The sequence below is a fragment of the Gobius niger genome (assembly GCF_951799975.1).
Source record: "Gobius niger genome assembly, chromosome: 17".
In the NCBI taxonomy this organism is placed as follows: domain Eukaryota; kingdom Metazoa; phylum Chordata; class Actinopteri; order Gobiiformes; family Gobiidae; genus Gobius; species Gobius niger.
Window position 1 is genome coordinate 10399076 of NC_136868.1, and position 16260 is coordinate 10415335.

Consider the following 16260-nt stretch of genomic DNA (forward strand, 5'->3'; position numbering starts at 1 on the left):
CCAAACGCGCTTCTTTTTCTCCGTCCGTGACATTATCGTTAGTTAAGAATAAAGAACAGGTGTCCAGAATAGATGACAACGAGCTCCATCTTCACAGCTGCAGCGCAAACATGACTGATCTATTCAGACGCTCAGGGGTGTTTGTTTTGGCCACAGCTGACCTGGAAGCACCTCAGGCACGTCCTTTTTTATTTTTTTTATTTTTTATTTTATTTTTATTTTCTCTTTTTGTTTCTCTCTTACGACAGAAATAATGAAAACGCTGTTTTACAAATTAAAATCCGTCCGTAAGCATAGAATTAAGACATTGCATTATAGACGTCGAGCACTTCCGTTCCGCTGTTACGACACAACTGAACACTCAGTCGTTCACGAGGAGAGGGAGGAGCAGCTGCTCAGAGAGCAGGATTCAGGAGGATTACTGAGAGCTACGTGAATGAAGCCACAAACCACTCTGGGGGTGTTTTTGATAAGGAAATAGCATAACAACATGGCTAAAAGCTCCAAAAAGTCGATTTTGCATGATATAGGACCTTTAAGCAAATCTAGATATTCAATTAGTGCAGAACGTCAGAACTGTGGAAGCTTCTTGGACGGGAGGCAATTGGCCACCAACAAAACAGTCCAGGGATGTGAGACTCAGCATGTGAAGGGTTAGGAGGCAAACTGACCGCCCTTCCCTCTCCACCTGAACATATTTCTGTACCTGATAGTGACTGGGGTGAAGAGCATCATGGTGGTCACGTTGTCCAGAAACGCAGAGAGAATGGCAGCGATGAGACACAGGATTATGATCATGGGCCACACTCGTCCTCTGGACAACTGATAGGCCTGCAGAGAGAGAGAGAGAAGAGGCTGTAAATGACAATCCCGAGGTAATAAGAACATTCAAGGACAATTGTAAGACGGGGAGGATCAGGCCATCTGCTGAAAGAATAATTTACAACTTAAAATGATATTCTGAGCCTCAGTATGATTTCATTAGAACAGGTGGGTAGCTATTTTCACATGAAGAGGCTGAGTGTGTCCTTTTTCATTGGGGTTTGCATCAGTTGCATGGTGATTTAGCTCATTTTAGATTAGATGCCCTTTAAAAGTATGCCTGGAACTTGGACAATATGAAGTGATATCCCAATACATAGAAGCAGGGAATGCTCAAAATACAATGTTATTCGCCCTGTATTCTTTTCATAACACGGGTTTACAACAAATTTGGTGTCTAAGTTTTGTGAGCTGATTTTGGACCATTTTGAGGTGCCAAAAATCACATTGGTGCATTTCTACCCCTCGGCCAAATTTTGGGAAAGGTACTGTCTTAATAATGTCTCCCGTCCTGGCGCCTGTCTGTCCACAGTGAGGGGGAGACTAGTTAGTTGTAATATCATTTGCATTTGTGCTGCTGTGCTAACAAACTAGCGTGTGTTGGTGACAATTTATGAAGCTTTATACCATTGTCATTGGGAAATCCAATGCATTATTGTCACACACGGTGACGGGTCAGACAAAGAGTGGTTCAGAAGCCCCTTATGAGAGACCAACAGGCCCGGTTAAAATCGTGAGGCCGTCCTTCCGTGGACCCAGGGGCAGGTGCAATGTGATCTGGGCAGCTCCAACAGCTGCCCCCACGACCCGGCAACGGACAAGTGGAAAAAATGGATGGATGGATGGATATTGTAGCAAAGTTAGTCCGGTGTACAAGCGAAACAGACGGCTTGTCGAGTTGCACTACTTCCCGTTCCTGCGCATGTGCAGAACTATCGAGTCATTTTACATTCAGCCATCGAGTTCCGCTTTTTCAGCAAATAACATGATTTCATAAATTTTACTGTCGAATTAGGCAGTCTATTCTACATGTAATTAGTAAATGACGTAGCTGCTAAAACAATTTGCCTGTCTGTTGAAGATATTGGCTTTAAAAAAAAAAAAAGTCAATATAAAAGCATGACCGTTTAAATGTAATAAAAGTTGCTGAGGAAAGAGTCGTCTGCTCTTTAATGACGTAATATTATGCAAGACAAAGTTTACCAGCTGTTAATAACTCGTTTTTAATGAGAGACAAAGACATGTGCACATGCGCCTTGATACTGTCAGTGCAGCTTGACAAAGAAGTGCATCTCGACGTTACACCGGCAACAGCTAAATCACATTTTGTTTCACTCCACTGCAGCTGTTTCCATAGTAACAACAAACAATTGAGCTAGATTTAGTTTTAGGTAAAACAGCTTAAAAAGTTAAATAATGGTGTGTTCCAGGCAACTGGTAAATTTCCCACCTCCTACTTGGAAAAATGCCTTGGAACGCCACTCGGAGTGGTAATTACAACTTGAAAACTCGTAAAGACTGCTACGAGTTCGTATACGAGATGAAGACAGTAATGGCGGCCCCCAGTGGAGGAGCCACTAATGTTAAAACTGTAACAAAACCACTGCATCGGTGACGTTATTTTTGCTCACAGCTTTCAAAATATTGTTGTTGCATGTTTTTAATTATATCTGGTTTGGAGAAACTTTCATAAACCATGAGCATCGTATGAGCTAACTGTTATTAGCTGTTTTGTTACATACGACTTTATTCACTTGGATCGCTCTGAGGTTGGAAAGTGGGAAAGGTACCAGTTACCAGTTGCCTTGAACGCTCCATAACTCCTGCCCAGGAGTTAAAAAAGCAAACAGGCCCAGATTAACAGCTTCAGTTTGTGGGACCATTGACCATTAAACAACTCAGAGCCGTGCATTACACAATTATAATGCACTTTGCGGAGGACTCCATGTCGTGCATTAAAACTGTATAATGCACACCTCCGAGCTGTTTAATCAATCAATCAGTCAATGGTTTTGTATTGCCCCATATCACAACAAGCGTTGCCTCACAGGGCTGCACCAAAGGCACCATCAAGGCAATAAAACAGAACAGTAACCATGATCATTCTATTTACATTTATATATTTTTGGTAGGCCTATATATTATTATCATTTCTTTCTTTTTTTCTTCTTCTCTATCTTATGATATATGCGTGACATCCACGCACACATTCACTCCACACAACCCAACATTTCACACACAAAACTCCAATCACTGTTTGTACATCCTATTCCATCTTCCTTTTGTTATTTGTGACCTTCTTCCCAAGACACCTACAAAACAACGTTGTAGAGGCTGCTGTGATCGAAAGTAAAGGCGCCATGACCACTCATACAGCCATTGGGTCACAAAAAGGTTGATTATGAACATGTTCATTTGGTTTTGTTTTTGCGTAATGCACCTTTAAAGACATGTTGCTTCTCATGCCAGATTTGATAAAGCCATTATACAGTTCTATTCTAGAAAGGGTCATGTATAGCTGTAAACATCCAATGCCTCAAAGTGCTTTTTTTATATTTTAGATCACAATGAAAAGAAAAGAATGGCCTATTTATCTGCCCTGCCTTTGTTGAATAATGACATATTCCCAGATTGAAAGGCTACAGTATATTTCGAGCGCATCGCAAACATAAGCAACAAAGATTTGAGGTCACCTTTCAGCGCACAAAAAAATGTAATCATGTCAGCGCTTCAGAAAAAAGCAGCCTAATCTTAAAGCTTTCTGTCTGAAAAACCGTGAGCACAAATAGCTGAAAGGCTGTCAGCTCCGAACAAGGTGAGTCAAAAGGGCTTCATGCGAACATCCTAAACCAAATTAAACATTACAAGACAAACATTCAGTACTTTTCTGTAATAGCAAGATCATTTATTCTTGGACAACTGCAAACTCACCTTCACGGCGCAGTAGTCAAAGAATCCAGTCTCAGAGAAAATAGCCACAAGCAACATCTGAAAGGAAGAAAACTGAGGTGAATTTTACTGTTTATTATTTTTGAAAGACTGTAAATATAGCAGGTCGATCCAGAAGGGCAAAGTTAATGTTGACATTCATTACTATAAAATAAAGAAATGTAAAACATGGTTAAAACACAAATCAACTTGAAGATTACTTTTTATGATGGTTGATTTTATCACCTGCATAAAAACATGAATACATTGCTGTAAAAACGGTCTTGAAATGTATTGTACAGTGAGATATAGGAGGTGGTTAAAAATCATCAAAATCAATCAATAATCGTTCCATAAAGTCACCAATAAATCAACCCTAAACACTAGTCCTCAGGGAGCCTTGAGGTCTTGGATTGGGCATAGCAAAAAACACATGGGATGAAAAATAAAAATAAATTAAATCACCATGCCAAACAGAAGAGCCAGAGTCTCATAATCGATCCACTCCACCACCGTGACCAGACTGGGCCTCTGTGGAAGCACAAACAACATTTTATTCAGAAAGATAGAAAACGCTGAAATTGCACTGTATCCTCCCTCGACCGGACTATATTATCAAATGTGGCTGAAATAAAGGGTGTATTCAGACCTGCACTGTTTGGTCCACTTTAAACCGATCAGGGTTCGTTTCGTTGGTCTGGACCTTTTATGCAGGTGTGAACCAAGACCCACTTTTGAAGGTGGGCTCGGTTCCAAACGGACTGTGGTGCGGTTCACTTCAGGTGTGAATACAAATCAGTGTCAATACAAAACCCCAGGATACATGCGCCTTTTTGGGCTTAACAAGCCACCGTAGCAAGGCACTGTGGGAAAAGTTAGCCCTTCGCTGCTGCTAATGCTAATACTGGATGGATGCTAGAAACAATGAGCCGAGGACAGACCTGGAGAAACGAGGAGACACTGTGCCTCCTGGATATTTGGGCAGATGCGCATTAACCCAACTGTTAGAAAAGACACACAAAAATGTGTTTGTGTTCAGCATGTTTAGCGAGAAAATGAAGGAGAGGGGCTTCGAGTGTCTCCTGAACAATGCCGCGTCAAAGTGGAAAAACTCTGCCAAACTTAAAGGGACAATACAGAGTTTAAAAACGTTAAAATATTGTATTTTCACCTTACATGTTCCAGCCATGTCCTAATGTGTAGAATGAGCCCAGACCTGTTCACCACAACTGCCTCTAAAATCCTGAACTGTCACTCAAAAAGGTGTTAATTCGGGTCCGAAGTGCCGTCATTCACGAGCTTATGCAAAATCGACTTTTTCAAGCTTTACATCATGTTATTATGTCATTCCCTCATTAAAAACATGCCTGAAGTGTTGCCTTGGCACATTCACATATTTTTGAGTAATCTGTAAAAACTCTGATGGCAGCCATTTTAGGGATAGGTTTGCCTGAGTCCTCCTAGGAACGCCCCCACCTCCTGGAGACGCCTCCGAGCTTTCGTCACCAGCCGAGTAACTAACCACTGCTCCTCAGCAGAACCCCCTCCCCACTGATGCCACAGACAGCGTGTGGAGGGGGCGTGTCGGAAAGAGTCAGAGGTTCTTAAAGAGACAGAGGCCTATTTCATGACATTCGCTACAGCCATTTTGAGAGAGCAATTTTATACAAGGCAGTTATTCTAATTTACTGCATTTACAGACCAACAGAAGGTTTCGTCATCATTGTAGTGTGATATAGACTGGTGCTATGTGATTGAAAAAAGCATAATACCCCCTCTTTAATATAGAAGCTGCAGTTACATGTATGACCTGAGATGGCAGTAGTGAGTATAAAATGGCAAACTTGCATCTAGCCCCTTTAATGAAAGTATGAGACACATTAAAGATGAGTGGAGGTTTGAGAGAGAAAAAAGTCCCTGGATTGACGAGCTCAATAAAATAATAGGAGCAAGACCAACAACACACCGATCGTCACACACACGGATGTGTCTACAAATCATAGTTCATTTGCAAAAAGTACAGTGTGAATGCGAACCGCACCAAACGAAAAAATTAAGTCTGCTTTTGGTCCGGACCAAATAAGTGGACCAAAGGACTTTTCTGGTCTGAACACACCCAAAAACACTTATCTCTAGAGCAGTGGTTCTCAACTTTTTGGAGCCGCGATCCCCATTATAACAGTTAAAAGGGTTCGTGACCCCCCGCACGGGTCACACCGTGAGAAATCGGAACATTAGCCTACATAATTCTTAAAAAACAAAGAAAAAAACAAATGGCTAAAATAAAATTCATCAAATTACGAACATATAATGGCACTCTGGTAAAATAGCAAACACATGCAACAATAACATATAATATACGCTAAAAAAGTATGTGTATTTTATCTACACGATCTGGTGACCCCCCAAATTTGTCTCGCGACAAAAACGCAACACTTACATCACCAATTACTGCCAGAGCCGCTAGTGCTGCCAGAGACCCCAACAGGGCAGCCAGGGTCCGGTGGACAATCTGCAAATATATGAACAAAACTATTCAAAATCATTTTCTCACACCTTCCCACGTACAGTAATAAAGATGGATGAGCATATGCGATGTGTCGCACAGAGCGGTGAAAGTGGGCCAGGTGAAGTGAGGTAAAGCCGTCACTCGTCAGGAAAACAGAAAGTGACTGACGCATATTGACCTGACATAACTGCTTAGCTCAAAAACTGTCATTTGACAAGGAAAGAGGATTCAGAACAGGCTTTTATGGCTGATTTCAGCAGATTGAATATTGCGACAATGACCCTCTCACAATGACAGGAGCCACCGTTTTGGTGCGAAGATACAAGATACTTTTAGTGCTTCAATACATTGCACCTTTTAGAGTGCAGTAGAGAATATGAGAATATCTGTTTAATATGCCGATGTGATAATTTTATATTTTGTCTTTTTCTTATATATTACCAGTAATGATTGGTATTGATGACTATCTGAAGGAAAATACATTGTCAACTTTTGTGACTAATTTTCTTATAACATCTTACTGAAACGACACCATTGATAGTATGGTATTGATAGTATTGGTAGTATGCTGCTCTTACATTCATTTCATCAACAATTTAATCCATGTCCTGTAAATTACAGCCTGTACTGATAATCTTGCTCTGAAATGTCAATGCTGCTAATGGCTTGGTCAATAACATAACTGCAAAAGGATAAAATGTAACTCATAAACAGAAACACAAACACACACAGATAACAACTGTGCGTGTTTGTGTCTGACTATGGATAATTGAGCACATGAACTTCTTATTCTCTAATTACTGCATAAACAGGTGCATGCACTAACCCCAGTAATGGATATTATTACCCTTGTACAGGAGTGTGTGTTTATGCCTGAATATGACACAATAAGTGTTTTGTAACTGGAGAACTCAGGAAGGAATAATGTAAAACTTCTCATGTCAAACTGTATGAATATGATTGTTACTACTATGAATGAGAGGGTGAATGGGTGAGCGGTTGCTTGATGTGAAACACTTTGGGCAAAAGTGCTATACAGGTGAAACCCGGCAAATTTGAATATCATTAATAAAGTGCTTTCATTTCTGTAACTCAACTTAAAGGGACTATACAGTTTAAAACTGTTAAAATTATGTATTTTCCTCCCCCTTCATGTTCCAGCCATGTCCTAATGTGTAGAATGAACCCAGACCTGTTCACCACAACTGCATCTAAAATTCTGCACTGTCACTGAAAACGTTGTTACTTCGGGTACGAAGTGCCGTCATGCACAAGCTTAATATAGAAGGTGCAGTTACAGTATGACCTGAGGTGACAGTAGTGAGTATACAATGGCTAACTTGCATCTTGCCCTTTTAAACTGTGAAACCTTTAGTTTCACAGTTTTTTTACTGAAGAGGCACCAAGAGCCCCCCAACACCTGCAGCACAGTGGAGGCGTCACAAGAGGTGCTACAGGAAACTAAAAAGGGACAAACGAGGAGGTATCAGGGCGAGACTCACAGCTAAGCCACACATGCCTTCTATTGGTCTGACTAATGGACGTTGACTGGAGAATAAAACAGATTAAATCCTGAGCTCTTCCCAGAAGATGATGAAAGACTGTTGTGGGGCGGAGGGAGCTGCGCAGCAGGAAGAGGAAGGTGGAGGAGCTGACCAGTGCAGGACACCATGCTCTGAAACAGTGCTACGGTTTCCACGACCTCCAAAAACATGCTGGTCAGGTTGACCCACAGTGGCTCAGGACGAACACCTGAAGACAATTTCGTTGTAGGTTTGTACAATGACAAATACAGCACTTATTGTACTTCCTCAAAGCCACACAATGTAGAATTTTACCCAATAAACAAAATTGAAATACAACCATTTACTTTATGTCAGATATTTTCATCATCGTGAGAGCAGCAGAGAAGATCTGCGGAGCCCCTCTCCCCTCTATTAAGGAGATGTACTCCACCCGTCTCACCCGCAAAGCCACCAAAATCGCCGGGACCGTTCGCACCCATCACACAGTCTCTTTAAGGTAATGCCTTCAGGGAGGAGACTGCGCAATCTATGGGCCAGGTCCAGTCGACTGAGGAACAGGTTTGTACAAAGGGCCATCGGGAAGTTGAAGTCCCCCCCATGTACGTATATTACATTGATTACGGGGTAGGCGCACATAAGCTTTCTTGCTTCGTTCTCCTCTCTTTTAAACTGCTCAAATAAACTAAACTAAAACACAGATATGACTCCCTTTACACATCAAGAGTCTCCAACAAACTTCTGTTCATTAAGGGCAATACTGTCACTGTCATCTTTCCGCTGTTTTTGAGCGGTATTTTCTGGATCACTTTGTTCACACCTTGTCGAGCTCAAAAGATAAGCCTGGCTAATTAAACCTGACTCAAATTAATGAATACGCACTTGATGGAGCGACTGTAGAGGCTCTGATTTAACCTACGCTGAACCACAATAATGAATGTGGCTACTGCGTGTTGAATACAAATGAATGAGACAGCATTAATCATTATTACGTATCGTTATGGAATGTAAGTAAGTAAGTAAGTAATCTTTATTTATATAGCACCTTTCACAGGCAAAGGCCACAAAGTGCTTCACAACATAGTTAAAAGCAGAAGTTACATACAATATAAAAAGGGGTCAAAACAACATAGAAATCATAGCAGCCCAAAAGTAGCTAATTAAAAGCTTGAACAAATAAATGTGTCTTAAGTTCGCTTTTGAAAGAATCAACAGAGTCAATACAGCGCAAAGAGGGTGGAAGATCATTCCAGAGCCTGGGAGCAACAGCCTGGAAGGATCGGTCACCTCTAGTACGAAAACTCGTACGTGGAATGTTGATAATGAGAAGATAATGAGAAGTTGATCAGTAGCATGAGGAAATATATTTAACATAGTACACTGGTAATATTGATGATACTGTGAGTCCATCATTTAGTAGAAAAAAATGCTCTTCTGGATTGACTCTAATTCATAGTAATTCAGTTTATAGAGCACAGCAGTGAAAAATTAGCACTAACTGCCAACCAGCAGGGGCATTTTTAATGAGATTATGTTTCAATGATATACAGTAAACAGATAATTACACTGTTTGACCAAAGAAGAAACCTGGCTTTAAGTAACGGTTCTGGTCTGGGGGCATGAGATGGATTGGACCTTAACCCTCTTGAGAATCTTTGGGATGTGCTGGAGAAGGCTTTGCACGGTGGTCACACTCTCCCATCATCAATACAAGATCTTGGTGAAAAATTAATGCAACACTGGATCTTTTGATTTTGACATGGCAGAAGCTTATTGAAATTGAAGCGAATCCAGCGTTTTTTGTTTTTTTTGTAGGTCAGGTTGTATAATCAGGGTAAATAAAACATGATTTTTCACAAGCTACGCGTCAAAATGGCCAGTAATTATACAAATATTGCATTAATGTAATAATCATAAAACATATTACAGTTTTGTTTCTTATGGTAAGACAGAAGGTTTAGTTTACCTGTTTGACTAAGAAACAAAACTGTAATAGACTTAACCTAAGAAGACAGTATGAACCTTCTACAAAGAATCCAGAAACTCATGGTCTCTTCACATTTCAGGCATTATTCACTCAGTAGATTTGACCACAGCTGTCCTGATGTGGCACTGATTTGCGGCACTCACTCACACACCACATCCAGTCTTGCTCAAGGACATGACTGAAGTGGAGCGGTTAGCACTCATGCTTCACAGCTAGAAGGTCCGGGTTTGATTCCCACCTGGACGGGGCCTTTATGTGTGGCGTTTGCATGTTCTCCCTATGTCTGTGTAGGTTTCCTCCGGGTACTCCGGTTTCCCCCACCACTACAAACATGAACAATAAGTTAAACCTCCGGCCAGGTGTTTCTAACCATTAACCTGGTTTCACATCTGGAGACGGGTCCCAAAGCGCTGCTCCTACAGGTCGCTCCAGTGGCATTGAGGATGGGTCAAATGCAGAGAATTAATTTATCATTTATTTATCAATAAAGTATAATTTTTTTGCAACGGGCCAGGATTTGAACTGCTCACCTCTGGGTTTGTGGACCATCAACCACTGAGCCACTATCACCCCTTGAAACACCTTGAAAACATAGATTTGCTTTTGCCATGTGGCCCTTTTTACTTGAGGAGAATGAGCTAAAAAAGCAATTTAAAGGAACAGGCCACTGTTTTTCCATACTGAGATATGTTCTAGCCTGAGCTTAGACGAGTTGATCAGTATCTGTCTGGTCTTTGTGCCAGTGGAAGAGCGTGGTAGCTTTCAACTTCACCCCTGTTTGGAGCTATAGGAATATGCTGGGAGAGGCCAAATGCTAACAACATCTTTGGTCGTTTTGCATGACTGAGCGCACACACAAAGACCGGACAGGTTTGCATCAACTCATCCAAGCTCAGGTGAGAACATATGTCAGTGTGGAAAAACGGTGGCCTGTTCCTTTAAAACTTAAGACACACTTCACGTTTGATGATGCTACAAATGTAATGTTCCACAACGCATCGTTCTTGATGAAATCCCCTGCAGGTTTTCTGTACATGGTGTGCTCTCTCACCTCGAAGATGATGAGGATGTAGACTCCGGTGAGAATGATGCCGGCGATGGCCACCTGCGTCTCCACGGTGACGTACAGCGACTGGTGCGTCATGGACAGGGGCACCACCTCCTCGTCCTGCATGAAGGCCTGCACTGTGATACTGATGGGGTCACTGAGTGCGGAGAGAAAAATGGGCGAACATGAGAAAAATATTTTTGCCAATTTTCTAAAATGTCGAGCACTGACATTGGATACGCTATTTTGGCAACATGAGTTTGTCATAAAGACTCCAAGGCCTGTACCGAGTCACTGGGGTCACTGAGTGTAGAAGAATGTCTTTGTGTTAATTTTGATGTGATTCCTGCCTTCTCTATATGATCAAATCTCTTCTCTCAGCACATGCTTTAGAGTCTGTATATTCCACATTATTCACATTCATTTAAATAAGTCATTCGTTTTAGTTGAAACGTAGTACAATTTAGTGATACTAAGTTCAATTGTGTCAAAACAAACAACCTAAACAAAGCCAAACTAAACTACCATAACAAGCCTAAAGAAGGACCAAATTATAGACATTTAGACAGGATCAATAGCTTTTAAGTAATTTATTAAGATAATTACTTATTAATTATTAAGATGCTTATTGTTCTAAAGGAATGTGCACCGAGATGTCCAAGAAGCCCTTTGTATAATTCGTTTCTCGTGCGCTGCATGTGATCAGGGGCCTCGGGATTAAGTGTTTCTTACGTAACGGTGTCAGAAGTTACTACAACTAACTATTTAGGCCAAGCCCCATCAGCTGAATGACCTCTGGAGGTTGCTACGATCTAAGAACTTGGAATAATCTCTGAGAATGACGGCTTCTATGAATAGGGAGTGTTTAGTCAAGGCTGCTTTTGATCTTCTGATAAAAAGTGTCTTCCTAAAGTATAGTGTTAATAGCTAGTGTCCCTGGTAATGCGTGATTGTTTTCATTTTTGATTCGTCTTGTGATCAAAGCCAAACTGCATGTGGTGTACCTCCTTCAGGCTCAAACTAACTTGAATAGTTGGAGAACCTCATGACTAACTTCATACGACGCCTGATAAAAGCTGAATGAGAGAAGCTGTAGCCTTTGGGGATAAAGTATGGTCAAGGTTTTAAGCACACTTTTTTCACATCAAAGAGCATTTGTTCAGAAATTGATTGTATTTGACCCTCTTTTAAGGTAATCAGGTTGAATTGACCCCATTCACTTGCATTTGTGAGTGTTTTGTTGATTAAAACGGCAATGATGTGCTACTGTTTTGTCCCAGCAGTGCACATAGCCTCCAGTTAAAACCCAGTTTCCTCTTACCTGCTGACCATCTCAAAGGTCCTCGTCATCACGATCTGGTCACTGCGCTCGCTGTGTAGAGGAATGGTCCAGTTGTAAATCACCTGCCCAAACACGTACGAAAGAGTCCGATTAAGCCTCATCACTGCTCACGAGCCAGAATCTGATTGAATCCCCTTGAATAAGTTTTGGGTCATGATTGCTAGAGAAGAAACAACGGTGCCCGAGAGGATAGATGAAAAACAGGCTGTATGTCTTATAGGAGAAGTTTATTTACTATCACTGCGGGACCCGGAGACATGAACTGGAGACATCGCACTGGTCTGACCATTCAAGTCTGGCTTCCTCATGAAGGATACATAGCCTCTGTTGTGCGTCACACTGATATGCAAGCCAAAACATTCAGTGCCTGAGACCCACAGTTATGGCAATACGACAGCGATGGTACAACTGCACAGCATGAACCAATATAATGAAAAGCTATTTCAATTTATTCTCTAACAAGGATAACATATTCTTAGTGTTGCTAGTGCATATGACACATTAGAGACATTTTTTGCAAAACATAGTTAACACAATTACATTTAAGATTTTGCTAAATATTATACCCATCTTTCTAAAATTTTGGCAATTTTTGTGATGTTTAGACTTTCACTTCCCTATTGGACACAGACAGGAAGTGATACAGAACAATTTTAAACTGTTGCCGTGCCAACCATGTAAAGTCAATAGGAAATGATGGAACTTTACCTTTATCTACGTCAGCAGCTTAAAAATTCAAATAAAAGTAACTTTCCTGCCCAACATTTCTTCATTAAAATTGCTGCTTTACTGAAATAAAATGATAACTAAGCAACTAATGAACTTGGAACTAATTATATTGTTCTCAGAAAGTCGTACAGGAATATTCCATCATAGATAACTAATCTTGTAGTGGGTTGTTCTAGTGTGGATGATTGTTCTCCTCACACATTTTTTTTTATTGGCTACTCTAAAAAGCTTCTCTTAACTCGTTCAATAGCCTCTATTGTACAGGGAGTCTGACGCCAGGGTTTCTGCTTCCTACATTTACCTGAGTTAGATCATGGACTAGTGGAATCGTTAACCCCCCATGACGACAAGTGAAGATGGCCGCCTTCAAACCTCTCTCCAACCATCTCATCTTTGTGTGTTTATTTTATTTTACTTTAAGTTTTTCTCCTCAGTTAAAATGGACTAGTAACTATAGCGAAGACACAAATCTGTGGCGTCCATTTTATCTTAATCTAGTGTTCTATTGTGAATCCTTAGGCTGCAGTAGTGAACAGCGTGGGTGCAGTGCAGTGGGCATCACCTGCTGAGCTCTCCTCCTCCTCTGGCCTGGCTCGTCCGTCTGCTCCACCTGGATCAGGATGTACTCCTGATTGTTCAGATCCACCATCCCTCGGGAGAAAGGCCCGGCCACCTGCAGCTTCAGCAGAGCGTTGTCACGGAAATCTGTCAAGTTCATGGCTGTGCGGGAAAGTTAAGGACTAGACGATTTGCAGCTTTCAAAACAAACATCCTTTCTAAACTTGATTTGGAGGAGTGCTGCTTGGATTTAAAGTTTTTGTCTGTACTATGTTCACAATCATATTCTTTTGGTGCTCTTCAGTGCAGGGATGTTTCTTAACAGATGAAAAAACAGTAAATGGACGCACTCAAAAAGATTAGAAAAGTTAAAAGGCAGCAATTTATTGTATTCTTCCTGTTTCCTCCAGGGTTTCTTGTTTTGTTTTCCCCCATCGACCAACACATGTAGAAGGGGTTAAATCAAGAAGCTCACGATCTGCACTACAGCTGTACATTTCTATCGACAGGTTGCCCCATCAGCATTGAAGAATGGGTCGATTGTAGAGGACTCATTTCCCTCTGGGGACAATAAAAAGGTGCAAATGTATAAATTGGTGCTTAACCTTAACCATACTGACTGAAATAAAGAACTATGAGGTCTGGCAGGAACTGTCTACTCTTACGGTCGCAGGAAACTGCAAGATGATCATGAGTCTATATTTTTACATTTCTGACACTGAATGTGATGTATTGTTGATTGAAAACCAAATATAAAAACACAGTAGTGGTGCAACTAACCATTATTTCAGTTACTTTTACAATTAATCGCTTGGCTGTGAATGGTGCATGAAAATTAAATGTTCTCATTTTTTTTATCACATAAACCTAAAGGGCCGCTTGAGGACAAGTTGAGGAAGTGTTTTTGGAGGCTTTTAGTGCCAATTCTGATTTCTGATTGGATAAGACACGGACAGATAATTCAAAATGTTCAATGTACAAAACACTACATATACAAACTTGAAAAACAACGTAGGCTTCCATCAAAAATAAAACATGTTCATGTCATTTTTTCACTTTTTAAGTCTGTAGAAAACGATTAATCGATCAATAAAATAGTTTACGACTATTTCAATAACTGATTAGTTGTTTCAGCCCTGAAACTAACATCATTAAATCACATTTTAAATATTTTGCACCTTAAATTGTTACAAATACTAATGAAATTTTACAGAAGGGGGTCCCGAGTTGTTGATTGAGTGATTTTGGGGGTCTCAGCCTGTAAGGTTTGGGAACCCAAAGAGGGTACGCTGTCGCACCACTACGCCTTTCCTGGTTAACAACAATACTATTTTTTTTTAAATTCATTTCACTTTTTTTTATTTTTTTTATTTTTTACAAACAGGGCCGGGACTCCCCTGAAAAAGAGATTCTTAATCTCAGTGGGACTTTCCTGGTTAAGTAAAGGTCAAATAAATAAATACACCGTACAGATAAGGAGAAAAACAACTCTTCCATCCTCACACAATTGAAAAGGAGCACAAAGAAGACAAACTTATATCATGCATCCCTTTCTCCAAAACAAACAAAAATGTTTCAAGATGGTCTGAAGTACTAAGTCACCTACACAACCAGCAGTCACAAGTATACGAGACAAAACATCAGGTTTGTACCTCACAACAATCACACAGTTCTTACGATTTTATTCTAATTTACTATTTGTGTGTAAACAAAAGCTAAAAGTAAATCCTGCAGAAGAGAAGGATACAAAAACTGTCTGTGGGTGACACTGCCAACATCCTCCAGGGGTTGTCTCTGTCTGGATACATGCTGAAGAAGAGCTAGAAGTACAACACAAACACAAGCACAAAAACATTGGCCTCTATTTCTTAAACATGGTACATAAAGCTTTGACATAATTCACTTTGAACAAACAATGCAAACACAGTTAATACCGTCTTTGCTGAACCAATATTCAGCTAAGAGGATCTAGAAAATAAGTCACATTTACCAGTAATATGACAAACAAAAACGAATCATCCCTAACAAGAATTAATATATCCTTGACTTACACTGCAGAGGACGACGATTGTGAAGATACAGGCAGTTTTGGCCGCCTTCATGCAGCATCTGAAAAGACACAATTTTAATCTAATCAAAAGGCTCAATCACTGGATGTTTTTGGATTCACAATATAAAAGGGTAGAGAAAGGGTAGAGAAAAGAACTGCAGTATTTTTTACATTTTGAAATCTCAATTTGTTTCCTATAACTGAATGTACCTTAAATACAATACAGACAATAGATACAGATGGCATCTCGTCATAGAGGGGGGCGTGGCTTCGCCGAGGGGGAAAATAGAATCTTTAGAGAAACACAATTTTTCACTCTTTTTAGACATTTTCTGGAATATGAACTTATTTATCACATAAGTAAAGTCAAGTGTAAATCGGGCCCATATGGATATTTTCTCACAGCTGATTGTTCAGTAGAAGTGGAAAGTGTAGCTCGCGCTAGCTAGCCGTTAGCATTAGCAACGGTGCTAACATGTAGCATCAGGTTAGCATTCTCCGTTATTTATGTATTTATGGGCTGTTGAACCACTTTGCTCCTCCGCATGTCTTTGTATCTTTATTTAGTAGAAAACTATATTCATAATTCAGCATTTGTTAAAGTAGTTTTTGAATAATTAAAGAAAGTTTAGATTTTTCTCCAAATTGTTTTCCCCCTTAACTGTTTTCAAGCATGACCATATATGGGCGATTACAGAGATGCCGTCTGTATCTATACAGAGCTCTATAGAGTTCGGGAATGTGACGTCATATCGCTAAGCATT

At 40.4% G+C, this 16260-nt stretch overlaps 1 protein-coding gene across 1 annotated transcript in view; it reads right to left on the bottom strand.

Annotated features, from left to right (window-relative positions):
- The window catches only part of oca2 (oculocutaneous albinism II), a 76741-nt gene that overhangs the window by 44852 nt on the left and 15629 nt on the right, over nt 1-16260 (bottom strand). The window contains exons 5-13 of the mRNA XM_079574897.1: nt 15498-15555; nt 15194-15266; nt 13451-13608; nt 12139-12221; nt 10821-10974; nt 6191-6262; nt 4216-4281; nt 3754-3810; nt 707-831 (exon numbers count right to left, since the gene is read on the bottom strand). Coding sequence (XP_079431023.1) covers nt 707-831; nt 3754-3810; nt 4216-4281; nt 6191-6262; nt 10821-10974; nt 12139-12221; nt 13451-13608; nt 15194-15266; nt 15498-15555 — 846 coding nt within the window. The remainder of the gene's footprint in view (nt 1-706; nt 832-3753; nt 3811-4215; nt 4282-6190; nt 6263-10820; nt 10975-12138; nt 12222-13450; nt 13609-15193; nt 15267-15497; nt 15556-16260) is intronic.